The sequence below is a fragment of the Petromyzon marinus genome, chromosome 12, assembly GCF_048934315.1.
Source record: "Petromyzon marinus isolate PM22_M1 ecotype Great Lakes invasive population chromosome 12, UKy_Petmar_22M1.pri1.0, whole genome shotgun sequence".
In the NCBI taxonomy this organism is placed as follows: Eukaryota; Metazoa; Chordata; class Hyperoartia; order Petromyzontiformes; family Petromyzontidae; genus Petromyzon; species Petromyzon marinus.
In genome coordinates this window covers 535,077-556,956 of record NC_133678.1, presented here as the reverse complement: position 1 = coordinate 556,956, position 21,880 = coordinate 535,077, and the positions used below count along the sequence as shown (strand labels likewise).

At 55.0% G+C, this 21,880-nt stretch overlaps 1 protein-coding gene across 1 annotated transcript in view; it reads right to left on the bottom strand.

The window, feature by feature from the left end:
- Positions 1 to 1,679: 1,679 nt before the first annotated feature.
- LOC116941734 (phosphatidate phosphatase LPIN3-like) overlaps positions 1,680 to 21,880 on the bottom strand; it is a 40,988-nt gene continuing 20,787 nt past the window's right edge. The window contains exons 5-23 of the mRNA XM_076066695.1: positions 21,123 to 21,233; positions 20,677 to 20,948; positions 20,097 to 20,192; positions 19,852 to 19,972; positions 18,564 to 19,482; positions 18,023 to 18,131; positions 17,716 to 17,879; positions 17,017 to 17,110; positions 13,038 to 13,107; positions 12,742 to 12,827; positions 10,387 to 10,433; positions 10,269 to 10,354; positions 9,918 to 10,058; positions 9,018 to 9,166; positions 8,661 to 8,747; positions 8,024 to 8,176; positions 7,635 to 7,749; positions 7,146 to 7,249; positions 1,680 to 6,715 (exon numbers count right to left, since the gene is read on the bottom strand). Of these exons, the coding sequence (XP_075922810.1) occupies positions 6,616 to 6,715; positions 7,146 to 7,249; positions 7,635 to 7,749; positions 8,024 to 8,176; positions 8,661 to 8,747; positions 9,018 to 9,166; positions 9,918 to 10,058; positions 10,269 to 10,354; positions 10,387 to 10,433; positions 12,742 to 12,827; positions 13,038 to 13,107; positions 17,017 to 17,110; positions 17,716 to 17,879; positions 18,023 to 18,131; positions 18,564 to 19,482; positions 19,852 to 19,972; positions 20,097 to 20,192; positions 20,677 to 20,948; positions 21,123 to 21,233 (3,024 nt within the window). The 3' untranslated portion in view covers positions 1,680 to 6,615. The remainder of the gene's footprint in view (positions 6,716 to 7,145; positions 7,250 to 7,634; positions 7,750 to 8,023; positions 8,177 to 8,660; positions 8,748 to 9,017; positions 9,167 to 9,917; positions 10,059 to 10,268; positions 10,355 to 10,386; positions 10,434 to 12,741; positions 12,828 to 13,037; positions 13,108 to 17,016; positions 17,111 to 17,715; positions 17,880 to 18,022; positions 18,132 to 18,563; positions 19,483 to 19,851; positions 19,973 to 20,096; positions 20,193 to 20,676; positions 20,949 to 21,122; positions 21,234 to 21,880) is intronic.

Below are 21,880 nucleotides of genomic sequence, written 5' to 3'. Positions count from 1 at the left end.
TCTCCTACTCAGTCACCCACTCTCCTACGCACTCACCCACTCTCCTACTCACTCACCAACTCTCGTACCCAGTCACCCACTCTCCTACTCAGTCAACCACTCTCCTACTCACTCACCCACTCTCCTACTCACTCACCAACTCTCGTACCCAGTCACCCACTCTCCTACTCACTCACCCACTCTCCTACTCACTCACCAACTCTCGTACCCAGTCACCCACTCTCCTACTCAGGCACCCACTCTCCTACTCACTCACCCACTCTCCTATTCACTCACCCACTCTCCTACTCAGTCACCCACTCTCCTACTCAGTTACCCACTCTCCTACTCACTCACCCAATCTCCTACTCAGTTACCCACTCTCCTACTCACTCACCCACTCTCCTCCTCACTCACCCACTCTCCTACTCAGTCACCCACTCTCCTACTCAGTCACCCACTGTCCTACTCAGTCACCCACTCTCCTACTCACTCACCCACTCTCCTCCTCACTCACCCACTCTCCTACTCAGTCACCCACTCTCCTACTCAGTCACCCACTCTCCTACTCACTCACTCACTCTCCTACTCAGTCACCCACTCTCCTACTCAGTCACCCACTGTCCTACTCAGTCACCCACTCTCCTACTCAGTCACCCACTCTCCTACTCTCTCACCCACTCTCCTACTCAGTCACCCACTCTCCTACTCACTCACCCACTCTCCTACTCAGTCACCCACTCTGCTACCCAGTCACCCACTCTCCTACGCACTCACCCACTCTCCTACTCACTCACCAACTCTCGTACCCAGTCACCCACTCTCCTACTCAGTCACCCACTCTCCTACTCACTCACCCACTCTTCTACTCACTCACCCACTCTCCTACTCACTCACCCACTCTCCTACTCTCTCACCCACTCTCCTACTCAGTCACTCACTCTCCTACTCACTCACCCACTCTCCTACTCAGTCACCCACTCTGCTACCCAGTCACCCACTCTCCTACTCACTCACCCACTCTCCTACTCAGTCACCCACTCTCCTACTCTCACCCACTCTCCTACTCAGTCACCCACTCTCCTACGCACTCACCCACTCTCCTACTCACTCACCAACTCTCGTACCCAGTCACCCACTCTCCTACTCAGTCACCCATTCTCCTACTCACTCACCCACTCTTCTACTCACTCACCCACTCTCCTACTCACTCACCCACTCTCCTACTCAGTCACCCACTCTCCTACTCTCTCACCCACTCTCCTACTCAGTCACCCACTCTCCTACTCACTCACCCACTCTCCTACTCAGTCACCCACTCTCCTACTCTCTCACCCACTCTCCTACTCAGTCACCCACTCTCCTACGCACTCACCCACTCTCCTACTCACTCACCAACTCTCGTACCCAGTCACCCACTCTCCTACTCAGTCAACCACTCTCCTACTCACTCACCCACTCTCCTACTCACTCACCAACTCTCGTACCCAGTCACCCACTCTCCTACTCACTCACCCACTCTCCTACTCACTCACCAACTCTCGTACCCAGTCACCCACTCTCCTACTCAGTCACCCACTCTCCTACTCACTCACCAACTCTCGTACCCAGTCACCCACTCTCCTACTCACTCACCCACTCGCGTTATGCACTCTCATCTTTGACAACTTTAATGAGTGCCATTTTTTGCTGGCCGCTCGACGTGTTGGACCTTCAAGGCCTGTATTTATTGAGTAACTATGTTTAATATATAACAAAACTGCATAGCAGGCGGGCCCTTGTGTTGTCCTTCCCCCGCACCTCCGATTAGTGCGGTTGCCGACGTACGGTGCGAAAGAAGTTAAAGATACATACACACATACACACGTACACACGTGCACACGACTGGTCTTGTGACGTCACAAGGCCTTGACCTGCCGCGCCACGCGCAGTCGCGGTCGAAATTGGAGAGAAATTCCGCGCCGTGGCCACGAGGCGGCGCCGCCACAAGCTTGTCAATATCTGTCCCCAGACGACCTGCTTGTCAGTTTTGATGTGGTGTCCTTGTTCACCAAAGTCCCGGTACCTGCCACCATCGCTATCATTGAAGACCTGGTTCATCAAGGACTGCATACTGATGTACCCCCCCTGGTGAGACATTGCTTAACCAACACATACTTCACCTGGAATGGAACTTTCTACAAACAAACTGAGGGCACCCCAATGGGCTCCCCCCTATCTCCGGTTGTAGCCAACGTATTCATGGAAAAATTTGAAACTGACGCCATCCAGACTGCCACTCTACGCCCGACCTTATGGAAGAGGTACGTTGATGACACCTTTGTCATCTGGCCACATGGCCAGCCTGCTCTAGACCAATTCCGCGACCACATAAATTCCATACACCCAGCCATCAGATTTACCATGGAGGTCGAAAAAGATGGCAAACTACCCTTTTTGGATGTCTTAATTAAAAGGAGACATGATGGTTCAATGAGCCACTCTGTCTACAGGAAAGCTACCCATACAGATGCTTACTTGAAACCGGATTCCCACCACCATCCATCCCAGAAGAACTCCCTCATCAAGACTCTATACCATAGACCCAATGCATTTCCGACCAGGAACACATTACCAGTGAACTCAAGCACGTACACCAGGCTCTCAGGGTTAATGGTTACTCCAACTACACAATCCGCAAAGCCATCACTCCAGTCATGAAGAAGGATCCTCTTGTGGAGCCACTCAAAACCATCACCTTACCCTACATTGCAGGGGTCACTAAAAAGATCTCCAAAATCCTGAATAAACACAAGATCCAGGTCCGATTCAACACAGTACATAAAATCCGTGATTTAGTTCCATCTGTAAAAGATGCTGTTCCAGACATACAGTACCCGGGCATTTACAAACTAAAGTGCCTCTGTGGTAGTAGCTACATTGGAGAAACCAAACGACATATCTCGGACCGCATCCGCGAACATAAAGCAGACTTGAAACACGGTAGGACGAACTCCTCTGCCGTGGCAGATCACTGTTATAATTCAGTGGGCTCACATGACATTGACTTCTCCAAGACGGAGGTTCTTTGCAAACCAACCGGCTACCATGAGAGATTCGTTCATGAGGCCATTCACATATACAAGCACAGAGACAATTTCAACCGAGAAGATGGATTCTGGCTTAGTAACCATTGGAAATATGTTTTAAATCATTTCTGTTCTTAATTAATTGTATTTTACGATGACCTTCAGACCGCAGCTCTTTCGCCAGCATTGACTCTTAATACCTCTCACACCACGGTTAATGGTATGGTTTACAACATGGAGTATAATAGCGCCTCGCAGCGGTCTCTCTCCCCCTCCTCTGTTCCGACCATGGATGAACTCGTCCGTCTGAATGGGGCCCGTAGCTATCCGTGTTGCTAAAGTTGAGGGTAAGAATCCACCCATTTTTTCGCCATATAGCATTGTGATATATAACGACTTATTGTTGGTAGCTTAGCTGATTGGAGAATATAGAGTTTATTGATAACATTAAGGTAATTTATATTTTAGATTTTTTTATTGGTTCACTATATAGTATTGTGAACAGCTCAGATGTGTAGGCCTTGACTTCAACATAGTCATTTCTGTGACCAGTCACTAGCTAATCACTCAGTTATTTCAATGCTAAATTCGCCTAGTTATTTCAATGCTAAATTCTCCTGTTTGATTTGTACTAAGTGCCTCGGTGAATGTGTATGCTCTGACTTTAACGTAGCTATTTCTGTGACCAGTTACAAGCTAATCACTCAGCTATTTCAATGCTAAATTCTATGCTAATTCCTTTGTCAAGGGGTGCCTCTGCGGATGTGTATGCTTTAACTTAGCTATTTCAATGCTAAATTCTATGCTAATTCCTTTGTCAAGGGGTGCCTCTGCGGATGTGTATGCTTTAACTTTTAACATAGCTATTTCTGTGACCAGTCACAAGCTAATCACTCAGCCATTTCAATGCTAAATTATATGCTAATTACTTTGTCAAGGCGCTTTTTTCCTCTCACACAGCTTAAAGGTCGTGATCTGAACGTGGCTCTTTCACTCCAGCGTTGTCATACCAGACAGTCTCGTCCCTTCACCTGATGAAGGCCGCTTGTGTTGTGGCCGAAACGTCGTGAGAATATTATTGTGTTATTTTATTTTATCAATTTATTATTTTATTCTCATTCTACGTGACTTTGCCGAAAGAACCAAAGAAAATGAATCATTGCAGTTACGAAAGCTTTAAATCGAAATATCTAAATAGACTAATATTTATATTTCACTATAATATTATTTATATTTAACCATAATATTTCAATCTAACCATAATAACATTAATATCTAGATCAGACAGAGAAACATTTCCCGGCGTGCAATTAGTTTTACATCGAGGTCGAAGATAATAACATATATAAATGATAGGTCATGAATAGCTCATACACAATACCACAGAATAACAGGAATTGTTGTCGACTAATAGTTCCCAGATTTCGCACGTAATTAGGATCGAAAACATTTCATGTAGTTGGAACCACCTAGTTGATGGATAACCTTCTATTGATGCCCCCAGGGTCTGGGGAATGCTATCGCCAATAAACTGCAACTTGGATCACTACCTGTGCGATCTTCACTCAAAACTTCTCTAGAGGAAATTTCGATTTAAAGCTTTCGTGACTGCAATGATTCATCTTCTTTGGTTCTTTCGGTAAAGTAACGTAGAATGAGAATAAAATAATAAATTGATAAAATAAAATAACACAATAATATTCTCACGACGTTTCGTGAGAATATTATTGTTATTAACACAATAATATTCTCACGACGTTTCGTGAGAATATTATTGTGTTATTTTATTTTATCAATTTATTATTTTATTCTCATTCTACGTGACTTTACCGAAAGAACCAAAGAAGATTCTCTAGAGGAGTTGTACACCCCTAGCTGCCACTGCTATTCCGAATGGCCTGAAATCAAATGTATCGTTCCGGATGACTGCTGCAAAGTATGATCTTGAGTTTTGATTATAGTGTGCTGATCTTTAAAGGTGCATTGAAAAATGTTGACACTGCTACTGATACTCCTGCTGTTTGGAGTGAACTCATGCAGCCAGCTATGGCTGCAAAGTTTGGTCGTACATAATATGTATATCGTTTATTGTTAAATTTGAATCAGTTTCTATGATCACTGTTACATTGTTTTGATAGCTTTATTTTGGTGATTTTGAAAACTTTTGGTTTTGCCATTTTTGTTTGTCGTAGTACAGAGTTAGCCTGATAACTTTAATCTAAATTGTCTTATGGTGGTTATTGTTTGACTTGCATCCACTGGGATTTTTGCACACAGCGTTGATATACGGTGTTTTTTCTGGAAGACTTTGCTGTTTTTTCCTGGATTTTTCTGTTGCGTGTAGTCACTTTGAGATGTTTCTTGTTCATGTTTTTGTTTGTTGCGGTTGCACCCGAGTCAAGAGCCGCATGGCTCACAGGGTTATACCTCCTCATACATAAAACTGTAAACTGAAACCTATATATGAGCTCATTTTAATTTTTTAAATGATAATTGTAATATTGCAATCATGATTTGCTCAGTATTTTTTTATTTCTCTCATCTGTTATTGTTATCATCGATTTATTTGACTGTGATTTGCTGCGTTTGTCAGAGAAGCGGCATTGTTTTTGTTGTTGTTGACAATTATGATGATGATGAAACCCGATTTAAGAGCGTCTTGGCTCACAGGGTACTTAAAAATAAACTGATCTGAAACTGACTCTGTTATTAAAATGACCAACGTTTTAGTCTGAATGTAATTTTACAGCATAATTGCTATTCGTAAGTTTGTGTTTTTCAAATCTGTAATTGTGAGATGATGTCGACCGAGTAGCCCTTGATAAAGAGCTTATTAAATCTAGGGCTGTACTCGCTGGGAAACACACTCCTGGTGCCTGTGCTTCTGAATCACTTCAACTCCTGACTCAGCGCTGACATCATCGTAGCTTTGAGACATTGACGTGAAGCGTGACACGGCAAGGTTTCAAAAGCGCTTTCATCGCCTATAAATATCTCTCTCTCTCGGGGTCGATAAATACATCAGAATAAACCAGGGCGTAGAGGTGAGAGCGAGAGAGCATGGTGGTGGGAGATTCGAGGGGGCGGTAGTGCGAGGTGCAGGTGGGTGGAGGAAGGATGAGGTGGTGGTGGGTGGAGGTGGGCAGGAGGTTAAGGATGAGGTGGTGGTGGGTGGAGGTGGGCAGGAGGTTAAGGATGAGGTGGTGGTGGGTGGAGGTGGGCAGGAGGTTAAGGATGAGGTGGTGGTGGGTGGAGGTGGGCAGGAGGTTAAGGATGAGGTGGAGGGTGGAGGCGATGTGAGGATGTAGACAATTGAGCAGTGATGGTAGAGGTGGGAGGAGGTGCGAGGAGTTACAGGTGGTGTGTGTAGGGCGGATGAGGAGGTGGGCAGTAGAGGAGGTGGTGGATGAGCTGGTGGGTGGAGGGAGGATGAGGAGGTGGGAAGTAGGGAGGGAGGTCGTGCGTGTCGGTGACGCGAGGCCGTGGAGGATCGAGGAAAGCAGGGCAGAGGCGTGAGGAGGTGCAGGGAGCAGGCCGAGGTGGGGGCCTTCGGGAGTCTCCGGGTCGCTCAGGAGGCTGTGCTGGGGGGCCCCTCCCCCGCTCCGCCTCCCCTCCCCGTCGGCAGCCGTGGGAACACGTGGTCCACCACGTCATGCAGCTTCCCGTACCTGCCATGTGCACGCACAGACAAAGGTCCCCCGTGTAGGTCACGCAGGCTCTTGGGGCAAGTGCTATAGAGAGTAACACCTGAGACGGCTGCGTGGCCTACGAAGGGTCCGGGTGGCAACTGCCACGTCTGCCCGGCCGCCTTTGTCTCCCCAGTGTTGATGCTTATACTTAGGACTAGTTCAGACAATCATCAACTATGTTGGCCGTGAGCTGGAATTGAACTCAGAGGATAGGGATCGAGGGAGCGGAGGAGGGAGGGGAAGAGGGAGGGGGGAGGGGGGGAGGGGAGGTTGGGGGGGAGGAGGGTGGGAGTGAGGGGAGGTTGGGGGGGAGGAGGGAGGGAGGGGAGGAGGGATGAAGGGAGGTTGGGGGTGAGTGGGGAGGGGAGGAGGCAGTGGGGAGGCACACGAAGCGGGGAGGGGCACGCACGAAGACTTGTCTGTGCGTGCGTGCTCCTGCACCAGCTCCCCGCGGGGGTTCACCGTGAAGATCCTCGGCTCAGCCACCCCCACCTCCCTGTAGGCCAACACGTCCTGCGCACAGTCACACAGACAAAGGTCCCCCGCGTAGCCTCCGCGCACTGCTTCAACAAGCGCTGTTCCCGAGCGCCTATGAAGGCCGGCACGGCGCACGATGGGGAGGGTGGCCAGCGCCACGCACGGCCGCCTTTGTCTCCCCATTGCTCATGTTCACGCTCACTGCACCAGGTACTCATTTATGGCTGAGTCGACCTTAAGTGAGGCTCGGGACCGGTTCACGTAGTGGCCGCTGGTGTGGGCCGCGAGCGGGAATCGAGGTCAGCTCATGGCTCAGCGGACTGCTAACCGCTGCCCGCGAATATTCTTACAGACGGTGGCGCGTGTTAACTCTCGTGCGTTCCAACTGTGACGGTGCCGTTTGTTGCTGGCCGCTCCTCACGTTGGCCCTGTTGCCGAACGCGGCGTAGAAGGGCTCCGGGGTGGGGTGGAAGAGGCGGCCGATGTCACGCAGACACTCGATCTTGAACCGCTCCGGCTTCTTCTCGATAACCTCCCTGGGCACATCGGGTGGGGGGGGCAGTAGGAAAAACAAGTGCTCAGTAGTTCTCTCACACACACACGGACACGGACACAGACACACATGCACTGACACACGTTCATTAGACAGACACGTTCGTGAGCACAGACTGATGCACCCTGTGATGGCCACGCAAGGCGAGTAATTAGAGCACTCTGTGTGACGCGTCGAATTGTTACTTGCTACTGTGCCTTACCTGTGCCTCACCTGTGCCTCACCTGTGCCTCACCTGTGCCTCACCTGTGCCTCACCTGTGCAGGACAGCGAAGAGGCTGCTGGGCGAGAGCAGCAGGGGTCCGCGTGGCAGCATGGCGCCCTGCTCGCTCACGCCCTGCAGGTAGCCGCGTGTCGTGTGTGCCATGCCGATCGCACGCGCTGAGCAGTACAGGAACTTGTATCCGTTCCTACAAAGACAAAGATCCCCCGGATAGCCTCAACAGACTGTTGGGGCAAGTGATGTTAGCGAGAATTGCTTTTTGTGCTTAGTTTGTTGTCCTTCCCCGCACATTCGATTAGCGCGGTTTGACTATGTACGGTGCGAAAGAAGTTCAACATGCATACGTATGAAGATCGACACAGCACACGAGGGGGTTGGCTACTAGCACCACGCCTGCCTTTGTCTCCACAGTGGCAATGTTCACAGATCCTACCAGGTTCTCGTTTGAGGCTGATGCGACCTAGGGGAGGTCCATCACCGGTGCAGATAATTGTCACTGCTGTTGGCCGTCAGCAGGAATCGATCTCGGGACGCCGGGTTCATAGCGCAGTGCGCTAACCGCTACACTACCGCTCCGAAGATGCATGCGTTAGACAGGCGCACGATCACACGGACACACAGGGACACGCAAATACACACGGATACATGGACACACGCAAGGGTCGACTCACTGGTGGATGCGGTGGAAGAGGCGAGCTATGCCCTCATGCGTCCAGTCCTTGCCCAGCTTTGGCAAGATCTGGCCGAGAACATCCGACCTGGCAGCACGGATTTAGACAGCACGGTGAGCTCATGGGAGATGCTGTCATGGAGCGTTGATGTGACGATGGGGTGATGGTGTGATGAAGCGAGGATGTGACGGTGCGATTACGTGATATAGTGATGATGTTATGGAGCGATGATGCAATAAAGCGATGATGTAATGCAGCGATGATGTGATGGCGAAATGGAGCAACGATGCGATGGAGCGATGATGCAATAAAGCGATGATGCGATGGCTCGACGGAGCGACGGCGCGCTGCCCTCACTTGGTGATGGTGCCGTCGATGTCGGAGATGATGACACGTGAGTCCCAGTCCCACAGGTGGAGCGTGCCCTGGCACTGGGTCGTCCCCTGGAACGGCGTGGTCACGCTGAAACGCACCTCGTTGATGCCCGGCCGCAGCCCCAGGCTGGCCTGCGCGCTCGCGGAGGACGGGTTCGATTCCCGCTCACGGTCAATGCCGGGCCACCCCTAGGTGAACTCGGCCTCAAATTAGAACCTGCTGCCGGGCGTGGTGCTGGCCACCCACCCCCTCGTGTGCCGCTCCAGCCTTAAGAGAAGCTACTTGCTAACAGCACTTGCCCCAAAAGTCTGTTCGGGCTTTTCTGGGGATCTTTGTGTGCAAGGTACACCTAGGCTGGCACAGGCACGCTGGTGATGTCCCTCTATTCTGCAAGTGAACGAGTGGGAGAGTGTGACTGCGCGAGTGTGAGTGGAGTTTGTTTGCTCTCCTCCTGCTCTGCATGGGTTTCCTCCGGGTTCTCCTCCCATAGCTAAACCCACACCCACAGCGGAACTGCCGTTGGGAAAAAAACAAACATCCCTCATGCTGAAACAATCACCTGCACGTCGCTCCACTGTGATCACACAGTAGCAGCAGCAGCAGCAGCAGAAGCGACACCATCGCTCCTCCCAGTGAGAATACTCGGCAGGACCCTCCTGAGGAGGCTTCTTGAGACTCGGGGAGAGTTTCACGCATAAAGCGTAACAATGAAGGGAGCGCTGACGTGTATGTGTCTATGCAGAGCTTCTTTCACACCGTACGTGGCCAACTTTGCTAATCGGAGGTGCAACACGACCCCCTCGACTACAGCCCCTCTACAAGGCCAGCAGCTTTGGGCTGCCCCCCAATCCCCTCGTACCCCCCCCCCCCACGAGCACTCACGAGCTGCTGCGAGGAGAGACGCAGCGTCTTGCGGAACGTCGGCGCGGGGGGCGCGTGTCCAGCGGGGAGGTGGGGGGCGGTTTCAGCGTCGGCATTTGTGGGGGTCCCTTCACCTCCAGCGGGGAATCCTCGTGGGAGGCGCTGTGAGCCAGGGCAAGACGAGTGGGGGGCCCGGGTCAGAGGGGTTGATGACGTCGCGTGCTGACCGCCTCTCAGTCCGCGTGTGGAGGGGGGTGGAGGGGGGGTGGGGGAGGAGGCGGGGTGGGGGTGGACGGGGGGTGGAGGAGGGGTGAAGGGGGGTGGAGGGGGGTGGGGGTGGAGGGGGTGGTGGTGGGGGGAGCGAGGGGTCACCTGTGTATGGGGGAGGCTGCGCTGGTGCTGGAGGTTGACTCGGTGCCACTGGGGGTGCTCGACACTTCGCCCCTCCCCGGTGAGTCCTGACGGCACGGTGGGAAGGGGGGGGGGTCACGGGGGAGGGTCACAGGTGAGTCGCAAGAGCTGCAGGTGTGAGTGGCACTGAGAAGTGTGGGAGGTGAATGACAAGTGAGCGAGAGGTGAGTGGGAGGTGAGCGAGAGGTGAGCGAGAGGTGAGCGAGAGTTGAGTGGGAGGTGAGAAAGAGGTGAGTGGGAGGTGAGCGAGAGGTGAGTGGGAGGTGAGTGGGAGGTGAGCGAGAAGTGAGCGAGAGGTGAGTGGGAGGTGAGTGGGAGGTGAGCGAGAGTTGAGTGGGAGGTGAGAAAGAGTTGAGTGGGAGGTGAGCGAGAGGTGAGTGAGAGGTGAGCGAGAGTTGAGTGGGAGGTGAGCAAGAGGTGAGTGGGAGGTGAGCGAGAGGTGAGTGAGAGGTGAGCGAGAGTTGAGTGGGAGGTGAGCAAGAGGTGAGTGGGAGGTGAGCGAGAGGTGAGTGAGAGGTGAGTGAGAGGTGAGCGAGAGTTGAGTGGGAGGTGAGCAAGAGGTGAGTGGGAGGTGAGCGAGAGGTGAGTGAGAGGTGAGCGAGAGTTGAGTGGGAGGTGAGCAAGAGGTGAGTGGGAGGTGAGCGAGAGGTGAGCGAGAGGTGAGTGGGAGGTGAGTGAGAGGTGAGTGAGAGGTGAGTGAGAGGTGAGTGGGAGGTGAGCGAGAGTTGAGTGGGAGGTGAGCAAGAGGTGAGTGGGAGGTGAGCGAGAGGTGAGCGAGAGGTGAGTGGGAGGTGAGCGAGAGGTGAGTGAGAGGTGAGCGAGAGGTGAGTGGGAGGTGAGCGAGAGGTGAGCGAGAGGTGAGCGAGAGTTGAGTGGGAGGTGAGAAAGAGGTGAGTGGGAGGTGAGCGAGAGGTGAGTGGGAGGTGAGTGGGAGGTGAGCGAGAAGTGAGCGAGAGGTGAGTGGGAGGTGAGTGGGAGGTGAGCGAGAGTTGAGTGGGAGGTGAGAAAGAGTTGAGTGGGAGGTGAGCGAGAGGTGAGTGAGAGGTGAGCGAGAGTTGAGTGGGAGGTGAGCAAGAGGTGAGTGGGAGGTGAGCGAGAGGTGAGTGAGAGGTGAGCGAGAGTTGAGTGGGAGGTGAGCAAGAGGTGAGTGGGAGGTGAGCGAGAGGTGAGTGAGAGGTGAGTGAGAGGTGAGCGAGAGTTGAGTGGGAGGTGAGCAAGAGGTGAGTGGGAGGTGAGCGAGAGGTGAGTGAGAGGTGAGCGAGAGTTGAGTGGGAGGTGAGCAAGAGGTGAGTGGGAGGTGAGCGAGAGGTGAGCGAGAGGTGAGTGGGAGGTGAGTGAGAGGTGAGTGAGAGGTGAGTGAGAGGTGAGTGGGAGGTGAGCGAGAGTTGAGTGGGAGGTGAGCAAGAGGTGAGTGGGAGGTGAGCGAGAGGTGAGCGAGAGGTGAGTGGGAGGTGAGCGAGAGTTGAGTGGGAGGTGAGCGAGAGGTGAGTGAGGGGTGAGTGAGAGGTGAGTGGGAGGTGAGCGAGAGTTGAGTGGGAGGTGAGCGAGAGGTGAGTGAGAGGTGAGTGAGAGGTGAGTGAGAGGTGAGTGGGAGGTGAGCGAGAGTTGAGTGGGAGGTGAGCAAGAGGTGAGTGGGAGGTGAGCGAGAGGTGAGCGAGAGGTGAGTGGGAGGTGAGCGAGAGTTGAGTGGGAGGTGAGCGAGAGGTGAGTGAGGGGTGAGTGAGAGGTGAGTGGGAGGTGAGCGAGAGTTGAGTGGGAGGTGAGCGAGAGGTGAGTGAGAGGTGAGTGAGAGGTGAGTGAGAGGTGAGTGAGAGGTGAGCGAGAGGTGAGTGGGAGGTGAGCGAGAGGTGAGTGGGAGGTGAGCGAGAGGTGAGTGGGAGGTGAGCGAGAGGTGAGTGGGAGGTGAGCGAGAGGTGAGTGAGGGGTGAGTGAGAGGTGAGTGGGAGGTGAGCGAGAGGTGAGTGGGAGGTGAGCGAGAGGTGAGTGAGAGGTGAGTGAGAGGTGAGTGAGAGGTGAGCAAGAGGTGAGCGAGAGGTGAGTGGGAGGTGAGCGAGAGGTGAGCGGGAGGTGAGCGAGAGGTGAGTGGGAGGTGAGTGAGAGGTGAGCAAGAGGTGAGCGAGAGGTGAGTGGGAGGTGAGCGAGAGGTGAGCGGGAGGTGAGCGAGAGGTGAGTGAGAGGTGAGTGGGAGGTGAGCGAGAGGTGAGTGAGAGGTGAGCGAGAGGTGAGTGAGAGGTGAGTGAGAGGTGAGCGAGAGGTGAGTGGGAGGTGAGCGAGAGGTGAGTGGGAGGTGAGCGAGAGGTGAGCGGGAGGTGAGCGAGAGGTGAGTGGGAGGTGAGTGAGAGGTGAGCGAGAGGTGAGTGAGAGGTGAGTGGGAGGTGAGTGGGAGGTGAGTGAGGGGTGAGTGAGAGGTGAGTGAGGGGTGAGTGGTACCAGCGCTGTGTTGTCACGGCGTCCCCATGAGAACCACCAGCGATATGACGAGCGGGACATCTTCTCCCTCACCAGGCGGTCCACGCACGCCTACACAGACAAAGGTCCCCCGTGTGGACCCTAGGTCGACTCAGCCTTAAATGAGTACCTGTTGCAATGTGTGTAACATCAGCGCTGGGAAGACAATGGCAGCAGGGTGTGCCGCTGGCTACCTGTGTATTTTAACCGGTCCTGTGCCTCCCCGAGGTCGACTCAGCCCGAAATGAGTACCTGTGTGTGTGTGTGTCTCCCCGTTCACACCTGTGGCAGCTGCCTCCCGAAGGCGTGAACGGAGAGCAGGATGGGAGCCGCCACTGCCCAGCTGTAATAGCTGTGGTGATCACCAACACACAGACACACACCAACACACAGACACACACCAACACACAGACACACACCAACACACAGACACACACCAACACACAGACACACACCAACACACAGACACACACCAACACACAGACACACACCAACACACAGACACACACCAACACACAGACACACACCAACACACAGACACACACCAACACACAGACACACACCAACACACAGACACACACCAACACACAGACACACACCAACACACAGACACACACCAACACACATACACACACCAACACACAGACACACACCAACACACAGACACACACCAACACACAGACACACACCAACACACAGACACACACCAACACACAGACACACACCAACACACAGACACACACCAACACACAGACACACACCAACACACAGACACACACCAACACACAGACACACACCAACACACAGACACACAATAAGACAAAGATCCCCCGTATAGCCTTCACAAATTTGGGGCAAGTGCTGTTAGCGAGCACCTATGAAGGTTGGCACAACACACGAGGGGATGGGTAGCCAACACCACGCCTGGCCGCCTTTGTCTCCCCAATGTTTACACACCACACCAGGTACTCATTTGAGACTGAGTCGACCTAGGGGAGGACCAGGACCGGTTTAGATCATCGTCACTGGTGTCAGCCATGAGCAGGAATCGAACTTGGGTAGCTGGATTCGCAGTGCAGCAAACTAACCGCTACAATAGCGATCCCCACTCACACACCCAATCCTACTCACACAGTCATGGTGGCTCACATAGCCTTGTCCAGACCACCATCTCAATAGAACTGAACGTGTGGCCAGCAGTGAGGAGCCGGCGCTACCAACAATTGCCCAAGCTCTGCAGTCCTTTATGTACGCATAGCTTAATAATTTGAAAGTATTTTTTTACCTCCATATATGAAGGTGTTCGGACAATACATGAGTGTGCATATGCGTTGGAGGAAACTGGAGGTGATATAACAGTATGAAAAATAATAACAGGGTTGACCCTTTCTGGCAATAAAACGGGTGTTAGGATGTAAAAAAAACACCAAATAGATACCTTTTGCAAGGAATCAAGTCTGCATTGACCACGTGTACTTGTGGTGAACATGTGACCACACATGCTCTGATTATAATATATGCGTTGTCTTTGACACTGATTGGCCTACACCAGAGGCAGCAAGCTACTTTATGGCTTTGTCTCTCCAGTGATAGACCAGAACATGCCAAAAGGCGAACAGTACAGAGACAATGCCACGCGTGTCAGAACATTCGTAGCTCGGGGTGATTAGCTACATCACGGAGACCTTTTTAACCAGCTTCCTTTCCTCCCTGAAAACAACCCCCATCTCGTCTCCCTATCCCATCCTGCTGCTACTGCTACTCACTGCCACACTCCACAGCGACGACTAGGCCTATCACTACCCCAACCCCTACCACTATCACTACCCCAATCCCTACCACTACCCCTATCACTACCCCAACCCCTACCACTATCACTACCCCTATCACTACCCCAACGCCTACCACTACCCCTATCACTACCCCAACCCCTACCACTATCACTACCCCTATCACTACCCCAACCCCTACCACTATCCCTATCACTACCCCAACCCCTATCACTACCCAAACCCCTACCACTATCACTACCCGTATCACTACCCCAACCCCTACCACTATCCCTATCACTACCCCAACCCCTTTCAGATACCCCAACCCCTACCACTATCCCTATCATTACCCCAACCCCTACCACTACCCCTATCACTACCCCAACCCCTACCACTATCACTACCCCTATCACTACCCCAACCCCTACCACTACCCCTATCACTACCCCAACCCCTACCACTATCACTACCCCAACCCCTTTCAGATACCCCAACCCCTACCACTATCCCTATCATTACCCCAACCCCTACCACTACCCGTATCACTACCCCAACCCCTACCACTATCACTACCCCTATCACTACCCCAACCTCTACCACTATCCCTATCACTACCCCAACCCCTTTCAGATACCCCAACCCCTACCACTATCCCTATCACTACCCCAACCCCTATCACTACCCCAACCCCTACCACTATCCCTATCACTACTCTAACCCCTATCACTACCCCAACCCCTACCACTATCACTACCCCTATCACTACCCCAACCCCTACCACTATCACTACCCCTATCACTACCCCAACCCCTACCACTATCCCTATCACTACCCCAACCCCTATCAGATACCCCAACCCCTACCACTATCCCTATCACTACCCCAACCCCTATCACTACCCCAGCCCCTACCACTATCCCTATCACTACCCCAACCCCTATCACTACCCCTACCACTATCCCTATCACTACTCCAACCCCTATCACTACCCCAACCCCTACCACGATCGCGATCACTACCCCAACCCCTATCACTACCCCAACCCCTACCACTACCCCAACCACTATCCTTATCACTACCCAACCCCTATCACTACCCCAACCCCTACCACTATCCCTATCACTATCCCAACCGCTATGACTACCCCAACCACTATCACTATCCCTATCACTACCCCAACCCCTACCACTACCCCTATCACTACCCCAACCCCTATCACTACCCCAACCCCTACCACTATCCCTATCACTACCCCAACCCCTATCACTACCCCAACCCCATTCACTATTCTTAGCACGACCCCAACCCCTACCCCTCCTTAACCACTCAAAAGCTGTTCTCCTGTCACCACCAACCGCACCATCACCACTTTTAATAACCACCCCACTCTGTAGCTCAACCACTGGCATCTTGTGTACAGTTTTATAATCATTGTAAAGCGCCTTGAGATAGGGCGCTGCTATCTAAGTCTGTGTGAATGAGAATAGAAGAAATGTCTCTGTGCAATGTGCACAAGCCGAGTGGTTTAGCTCGGCTCGCTGTGGCGCTGGGTGAGGCTGCCCACTGCTGTGGTCCACAGAACTCAGCGGCTCGGACTCGCGTGTGACCAGCCGGGGACTCGCGTGTGACCAGCCGGGGACTCGCGTGTGACCAGCCGGGGACTCGCGTGTGACCAGCCGGGGACTCGCGTGTGACCAGCCGGGGACTCGCGTGTGACCAGCCGGGGACTCGCGTGTGACCAGCCGGGGACTCGCGTGTGACCAGCCGGGGACTCGCGTGTGACCAGCCGGGGACTCGCGTGTGACCAGCCGGGGACTCGCGTGTGACCAGCCGGGGACTCGCGTGTGACCAGCCGGGGACTCGCGTGTGACCAGCCGGGGACTCGCGTGTGACCAGCCGGGGACTCGCGTGTGACCAGCCGGGGACTCGCGTGTGACCAGCCGGGGACTCGCGTGTGACCAGCCGGGGACTCGCGTGTGACCAGCCGGGGACTCGCGTGTGACCAGCCGGGGACTCGCGTGTGACCAGCCGGGGACTCGCGTGTGACCAGCCGGGGACTCGCGTGTGACCAGCCGGGGACTCGCGTGTGACCAGCCGGGGACTCGCGTGGCCAGGGTCGAGTCTCGCGTGCGACTGTGACCAGGGCTGGTAGGGGGCAATGGAGCTGCTGCTGATGGTGCTGATGGTGATGGTGACGACGACGATGGTGATGATGGTGATAATGTTTGGTGGCGATGATGACGATGGTGATGACGAGGATGGTGATGACGGTGACGACGATGACGATATGGTCATGGTGAGTCTAAGTTGGTGAATGTGGACTGGGACACCGGCACGCGGGGCCCTCGCCTGGCGCCAGGGGGCCCTGAACGGCGTCTGGGAGGTGAAGGAGACGCACTGCTGCCAGCCCCTACCCAGGCCGCCCACCCGTGGCCGTGCCGTGGCCACACGGTGGCCGTGGCGTGGCCGTGCCGTGGCCGCGTCTTCACCTGTTGCCGATCTTCACCACGAGCTGCGGGTCGCTGAGCAGCTCCGGGTTCTCGCACAGATCCAGGAAGGCGACGCGGCGCTCGCGGAACCGCTCTGCGGGCCGCCAGGCCGGGAGGAGGGAGGAGGGCGCACAGAAGTACGGTCAACTGTCAATCACTCAGGCGGCGTGTGAATCCGACGGAAACACGAGTCGCATTCATTTACTGCCGTACTCGGAATTCAGCGTCTCATCAGCAGTGTCAAGGTCGCTTGGATCAATGCCGGTGAACTGCCAGACGTTTATGGGTAATGTCCCCTCTCACTGTTAGATATGGGCCTGAGTTCAACGCAACACTCTCTACAATACACAACACTCCATCATCTCTAGCATCATTATGGGGAATATAAATTATTACGTAAATGCCCGTACCTTTAATTTTCTACGTGTGGAGAGACAGACACGTGAAGGAGATGCATTATCTGCGCATCCACATCATCTGCATTCATGAATCTGTTACGCAATCAGTTAAATGTCGTGCGTCATCGCTGGCATAGGCCTCATGTTCGTCCACTGCTGGATGGCGCCCAGAAGCGGGTCGTGAGGGTCATTTGACCATACTTCACCGCAGTGGTCGGTACCGGTCGGCGAAGGTGGGCAGCGTGGTGGTCGCGTCTAACACCGGCGTAAGGCACTAGCACTACTCCCGGGGGCCCAGCACCTTCCGTGAGCTGCCCCGTGTCGCCCAGCCCCCCGCACAGCGACAGCGCGATGCGGGGCCCCCCGGGGGGGCCCAGGAGGGAGTCCCACGGGCAGTCCGCGCCGTCGGGGGGGCTGCCCCCATGGGGGGGCCGCGGGGGGCCCGCCAGGGGCAAGCTCGCCGGCCTGCAGCTCGAGCGGGGGGAGAAGAGAGGGGTGGGGGGGAGTCGTATTTCACAAACCGCGTAACGATTCACCTGCCCCCCCCCAACGAGCCCCCCCCCCGCCCCTTTCTCGCTCCTCCGTCCCGGATGACGGCGGCGGCTCACCTCGTCATGGAACGCGTGACGCCGTCGTCACCGCCGGCAACGACGATTGAGGGGGGCGCCTCCCCTGAGACGCTCGGCTGACCCCAAGCCTCATCCGCCGCGTGCTTCTCTACAGTGGCACACAGACAAAGATCCCCGTATAGCCTTCAGCAGGCTGTTGGCGAGGAGCGGCAGCTACGAAGGCCGGCATGGCACACGACGGGGTGGGTGGCCGGCACCACGCCCGACCGCCTTTGACTCCCCGGTGGCGATGTTCGCACACTCATTATAGGCTGAGTCGACCTACGGGAGGCCATGGACCCGTTCAGATAATAGTCACTGGTGTTGGCCGTCAGTGGGAATCAAACTCGGGTCGCAGGGTTCGTAGCGCAGTGCACTAACCACTATACTACTGCTCCCACATTTCTCTCACCCACTCATTCGCTCACTTAACTTAGTGCTCTGCACACGAACTCACCCACTCGCTCACGCTCTCACTCAACACAAAATCTCTCACCCGCTCACCCACCCACCCACTCATCGTAGTGCACTGCACACTCACCTCTCCCACTGCCCATCGCAACAGCGGCAGCATCCCCCACCTCCACCGCATCCTCGTATACCGAGTCCCATGACACGAGGGGGGCCCTGGGGGTCCCACCCGCCGCACCGTAGGGGCTCTGGGTCCCTTCGGAGCTCTGGGGGGCCGGCATTTGCCGGACCCTGCTGGCGGCAGCAGCAGCAGTCTGGGCTCGCTCGATCATGATCACCGGCACGTCGCCCGGCGACTCCACTGGCACGTCGCCCAGCGGGTCGCCCCGTGAGTCACCCAATGAGTCACCCAATGAGTCACCCGGCTTGTCACCCAATGAGTCACCCAATGAGTCACCCAGTGGGTTGCTCGGTGAGTCACCCAATGAGTCACCCAATGAGTCACCCAATGAGTCACCCGGCTTGTCACCCAATGAGTCACCCAATGAGTCACCCAATGAGCCACCCAATGAGTCACCCAATGAGTCACCCAGCGGGTCGCCCGGTGAGTCGCCCGTCTGATCTGCTGATGCTGCTGCTGCTGATGATGATGATGATTTCACTGAAGCTTCCAATACTATTGGTGCAGCTGCAGATTCTGCTGCTGGTGATGCTGACGGTGATGGTGCTGCTACTGCTGCTGTTCCTTTTGCTTGTCTTGCTGTGGTGGTGGTTGCTGCTGTTGATGATAATGAACCTGTTGCTGCTGATGATGTTTCTACTGTTGTTTTTGTTTTTGATAATGATGATGTTTTAATTCGAGCCGCTGATTCAAGTGTTTTTGGCCCTGCTGATATTGTTCCATTTGCTTGTGCTGAAACTGCTACTGATGATCCTGCTGCTGCTGATGATGATTCCATGGTCGCCCAGGAGCACTGAGCTCCTCTGCGGGATTGAAATCTGGACCTCTCTGCCTTTCGCTGCTTCCCATTCACCGAGGGCCGGTTCTGCTGTCGAGGTGGAGCAGGGAGGGACGGGAGAGAGTGGAGAGAAGGGGGGGGGGGGGTCCCAAAAAAGATGAATATATACACAGCCGTGAATTAAAAAACATTTAAATAAAGTCATCAATATAGCGCCGAATTTTCGGGGTCCCAAGGGAGGGGGCAATAACCCCACCCCCTCCCCCGCCCACCTTTACGATCCCCGCTGGTGACGATGCATCGTCGATTCATCGATTTATAGCGGTGGCTCAGCTCACGGTGCACGCTCCAACTCGCACGTGGGGAGGTGAGAGGAGGGAGGTGGAGGAGCTGAGTGTGTGGTGGGGGGATAGGAAGAGGGTGGGAGGAGGGGAGGCTAAGTCCCACCCCCCCGTTTACCAGCGCCGCCCTGGGGAAGCCACCCCAGGCCCACTGCATGTGCTGCTCCATGGCCGACATGCGCCGCTCGCCTGTGGGGTGGACGCTCAGCTCCGAGTCGCTCTTGGGACTGCACGAGGGACTGGGCGCACAGAAGACACAACAACAACAACAGCAACTCGTCTCCCTGTCCCCGCGTCCCCACGTCCCCACATCCCCGTGTCTCCGCATCCCCGCACCTCTGTGTCCCGTGTCTCTGCCCGTACCTCGGCGTGGGACTCCACTCTCCGTCTGACACCGTCTTCTGGCTCGCGATGAAGGTGGGGGCTCTCACACGGTGCTCCCCCTGACTCGGCACAAAACTACAACCAAAACCACAATACAACCACAATACAACCATCCACATAGCTCTACTGGGATTATACACAGCATTAATTAATGCGAGTTTTTTTTTACAGGCCAGGTGCTGAGTTAGCTTTGTGCCCCACAAGGATAGCTGTCACTGGGGGTGCCCCTTGATAATGCGTTGAAATGAGATGTGACAATGCAAATCGCTCGTCGCGTGTAAAGAGGGCGGCTCTAACAACCACAAAGACTCGTCGGTACAAGCTGCCTAGCAAGTCCGCTAAAGGAGCCTGCACAATGTCATTTATTTATTTTGTCTTTTTTCCAAACGTTATCCCAATTGTCCATCGGCCGTCTTTTCACGGGGTCCAGAGGCCAGGAAGAAACCTCGCAGCGCCCTGCAGGAATCGAACGCAGGCCACTGGGCGTCATTGTGCGGCGTGCTAACGACGGAGCCGCCACTCCACACAATACCGTTCACAGATCGACGCGAGTGCTCACCCCCTCTTCCTTCTCTCCTTCCTCTTCCTCGCCGACGAGGAGTCTTCAGGCTCACGCTCTTCCACCTTCTCCTCGTCGGGGCTGAGTTCCAAGTTGAACATGCCTCCCCCGTCGCCCCCTCGTCCGCGCCCCCCCTCCCCGTCATCATCATCCTCGTCCTCTTCGTCCGTGGAGTCTCCTCCCCCCACCTCGTCCTCCCTCCTCCTCATCCTCTGCCGCTTGAGCATCTCCATAGCGACCGTGCTACCCGCGGCATTGGACAGATCGCCCTGCTAACCGCACACCCACAATGCAACACTATACTTGCCAAACCCAATGTAGCAGTCTCGAGTCTGCACTCTCCACCAACAATGCACTACACGCCACCCACAATGCACCACACACTCCACCCACAATGCACCACGCACTACACCCACCATGCACTCCACCAGGTGTGTGGGGGCTACCTGTGGTCCTGGGGGGGTGGTGGAGGGGGGCGGGGTGGCGTGCTGCTGGCTCAGTGGGCCGGCTCCGCCCATGGGGATGGGAGACGTGGAGAGGTGGGAAGGAAGCTCCCCCTGCAAGCGCACACCGTGAGCCACCCGTCACACCGTGAGCCACCCGTCACACCGTGAGCCACCCGTCACACCGTGAGCCACCCGTCACACCGTGAGCCACCCGTCACACCGTGAGCCACCCGTCACACCGTGAGCCACCCGTCACACCATGAGCCACCCGTCACACCGTGAGCCACCCGTCACACCGTGAGCCACCCGTCACACCGTGAGCCACCCGTCACACCGTGAGCCACCCGTCACAGCGTGAGCCACCCGTCACACCGTGAGCCACCCGTCACACCGTGAGCCACCCGTCACACCGTGAGCCACCCGTCACACCGTGAGCCACCCGTCACACCGTGAGCCACCCGTCACACCGTGAGCCACCCGTCACACCGTGAGCCACTCGCCCATCATAACGTGAGTCCGCCACGACGCCCCCCTCCCCCCCCCCTCCCATATAACAGACTGGAGGGACAAGCGCTGTTAGCGAGCAGCTGTGAAGAGCAGCACAGTAACGAGGGGGTGGGTGGCCAGGACCACGCCCGGCCTTTGTCTCCCCGGTGGCGATGTGAACGCCGGCTGGCAGGAGGTCACGGGGCAGACCCAGGTGCCACGGGTCGACTGACTGAGATGAGTGGCCGGTGCACCACCTGTACCCCCTAATG